Genomic DNA, 2,715 nt, shown 5'->3' with positions numbered 1-2,715 from the left:
CCCCCTCACCTTTCACCTCGGAAGGCCTTTCCCCCTTTCCCCCGAAGGGCGGCCCCGCCCCTGGGGGCCCCTCCCCCTCTTCCCCTCCCCACCCTCTCCTCCTCCTCCGCCTCCTCCAGTTCCTGGACATCATGAAGGAGTTCAAGGCGCAGTCGATCGACACGCCCGGGGTCATCGACCGCGTGCTGCAACTTTTCCACGGGCACCGGGAGCTCATCCTCGGATTCAACACCTTCCTCCCGCCGGGGTACAAGATCGAGTTCTCCGACGACGAGAAGGCGCCGCGCGTACAGCTCAAGTACCCGCAGGGGGTCACCGGCCCTCAGCCGCAATACAACCCGCTGGGGCAGCCGCCCGGGGCGCCCGTGCCATCCATCATGCCGCAGCAGCCGCACCCCGCCGGGTCGCTCCAGCCCGGCTACCAGGTCGGCCCGCCCGGCGCGGCGGACTATCCCGGCCAGCCGGCGCCGCAGGCGCAGCAGCCCTTGCCCTCGCCGCCCACCCCGCCCGGGAAGAGAAAGCGCCTTCAGACGGGGCAGACACGGCCGTCCGCACACCCCGGCCCCCGCTCCTCCCTCGCTCCCCGGGGGGCAGCCGCTCGCTCCCCCCCCCCCCCCCCCTTCCCCTTCCCTCCCCCCGCGCGCGCTCCGCCCGCCCTCTCCCAGCTCCACTCCCCCGGCTCCCCTCCCTCTCCGTGCCCCTCACCGCACCGCCGCCCGCCCGCAGGCGCAGGCGCAGGCGGCGCAGGCGCAAGCGCAAGCGCAAGCGCAAGCGCAGGCAGCGCAGGCGGCGCCGCCGCAGCCGAAGAAGGCGCCGATCGAGTTTGACCAGGCGATCAACTACGTCACCAAGATCAAGACGCGCTTCGCGAAGCAGCCCGAGACGTACAAGGCCTTCCTCGAGATCCTGCACACCTACCAAAAGGAGCAGCGCACGATCAAGGAGGTGTACGAGCAGGTCGGCTCACCCGAGACCAGCCGAGAGAGAGCCCGAGAGTGGGAGGTCCAATCGAGGAGGTGTTGCACGAGCAGGTCTCGACCCTCTTCAAGAACCACACCGACCTGCTCGCCGAGTTCTCCCAGTTTCTGCCCGACGGCAACCCAGACGCGCCGGGAGGCACCGGCGGCATGCTCCCCTTGAACATGCAGCCCAAAAAGGGCAAGGGGATGGCGGCGGACCCGCAGGGGCGGGGCGGCGCCAAGCAGCAGGCGGCGGCGCGGCCGGGCGGCAAGTTCCCGCAGCAGCGGCCAGGCGGGGCGGAAGAGGACGACGAGCGGTTCTGGCCCAAGGGCAAGGGCGGCAAGGCGCGCGCCGAGGGGAAGGCGCGCGCCGAGGAGCCGCGGCAGCCGGCCAACCGCTCGCCCGAGGCCGAGTTCTTCTCAAAGTGCCGCTCGCGCATGCCCAAGGCGCTGTACCTCGAGCTGCTCAAGTGCCGACCTAGAGCCGAGATCAGCCGAGATGCGCCGAGATGTGCCTAGATCAGCCGAGATGCGCCGAGATCAGCCGAGATGTGCCGAGACGTGCTTCGAGCTTGCTGGAGTGCTCCGCCCGTCCTCGCGGCAGACCCTCTGGCCTGGCGCCTGCTGAACCGCCCCGGAGCCTGCTCTGAGACGGGCCCGGAGCCTCGCCCCCGGGGGCGGGTGCCTCCACCTGTACTCCCGCCCCCACCTGTACTCGCAGATCCATATCTCACCAGATCTCCCCATATCCCCCCACATCTCAGGTGCCTCAACCTGTACTCGCAGCAGATTCTCGAGCGCTCCGAGCTCTTCACCCTCGTCCTCGACCTCTTCAAGCGCTCCGAGATCGGGCTCTTCACCGCCTTCCGCCGTCTGCTTGGCTACCAAGGCGGCGACCCGGTCGACGCGCCGTCGCCGCCGCAGTCCAAGGCGCCGATCGGCCGAGTCGATGGCCCTGCCCGTGGCCGAGAGGGGCAGCCGAGGTCACCCGAGATTGCCGCGCGCCTAGGCGCCGATTGCCGAGGGCGGCTCCTTCCGCGACTTGGACTTTTCGACGATGAAGAAGCACGGCACCTCGTACCGCATCCTCCCAGACTCGTACGAGATGCCCTCCTGTTCGGGCGCAGATTAGCCGAGACAGGCCGAGATTGGCCGAGATTGAAATCTCCCAGACGAGATCGAAACGCCGCAGCTCCAGCGCCCTCGCCCGCCCGCCCGGCTTATCCCGGGTGGTCTCTCCCCCCGTAGGGCGCGGCCCGCTCGAGCAGCTGGTCCTCAACGACTCGTGGGTGTCGGTCCCGACGGGCACCGAGGACCTCAACTTCAAGACGATGCGCAAGAACCAGTACGAGGCGCGCGTCCTCTCAGTCTCTGTCTCTGTCTCTGTGTCTGTCTGTCTGCTTGCCTGCCTGCCTGCCTGCCTGCCTGCTTGCCTGCCTGCCTGCCTGCCTGCCTGCCTGCCTGCCTGCCTGCCTGCTAGCCTGCCGGCCTGCCTGTCTGTGTCTGTCTGTCCGTCTGTCTGTCCGTCCTCCGCGCCGAGGCCGGGGGGGCGCGGTGGGGGTGTGTGAACAGCGTCTCTTCACGGCCGCAGCGGTGTGGACAGGAGTCCATCTTCCGCGCCGAGGACGAGCGCTTCGAGCTCGACACCACCATCGAGACTAACGCCGCCACCCTCGTCTACCTGCAGCCCCTGCAGGCCGAGACCGCCGCGAGGGCCGGGGCCCGAGCCGCGGCCCCTGCCTCAACCCCCCCCCGC

General features: G+C 69.7%; 1 protein-coding gene across 1 annotated transcript in view; it reads left to right on the top strand.

Annotated features, from left to right (window-relative positions):
- Positions 1-115: 115 nt before the first annotated feature.
- EMIHUDRAFT_461196 (hypothetical protein) overlaps positions 116-2,715 on the top strand; it is a gene marked incomplete at its 3' end in the record, with an annotated part of 6,155 nt that continues 3,555 nt past the window's right edge. Inside the window, exons 1-7 of the mRNA XM_005775379.1 lie at positions 116-473; positions 727-957; positions 1,032-1,429; positions 1,724-1,904; positions 1,969-2,080; positions 2,208-2,344; positions 2,563-2,655. Coding sequence (XP_005775436.1) covers positions 132-473; positions 727-957; positions 1,032-1,429; positions 1,724-1,904; positions 1,969-2,080; positions 2,208-2,344; positions 2,563-2,655 — 1,494 coding nt within the window. The 5' untranslated portion in view covers positions 116-131. The remainder of the gene's footprint in view (positions 474-726; positions 958-1,031; positions 1,430-1,723; positions 1,905-1,968; positions 2,081-2,207; positions 2,345-2,562; positions 2,656-2,715) is intronic.

Source organism: Emiliania huxleyi (assembly GCF_000372725.1).
Source record: "Emiliania huxleyi CCMP1516 unplaced genomic scaffold EMIHUscaffold_3, whole genome shotgun sequence".
In the NCBI taxonomy this organism is placed as follows: domain Eukaryota; phylum Haptophyta; order Isochrysidales; family Noelaerhabdaceae; genus Emiliania; species Emiliania huxleyi.
This window is presented reverse-complemented; position numbering and strand designations above follow the sequence as displayed.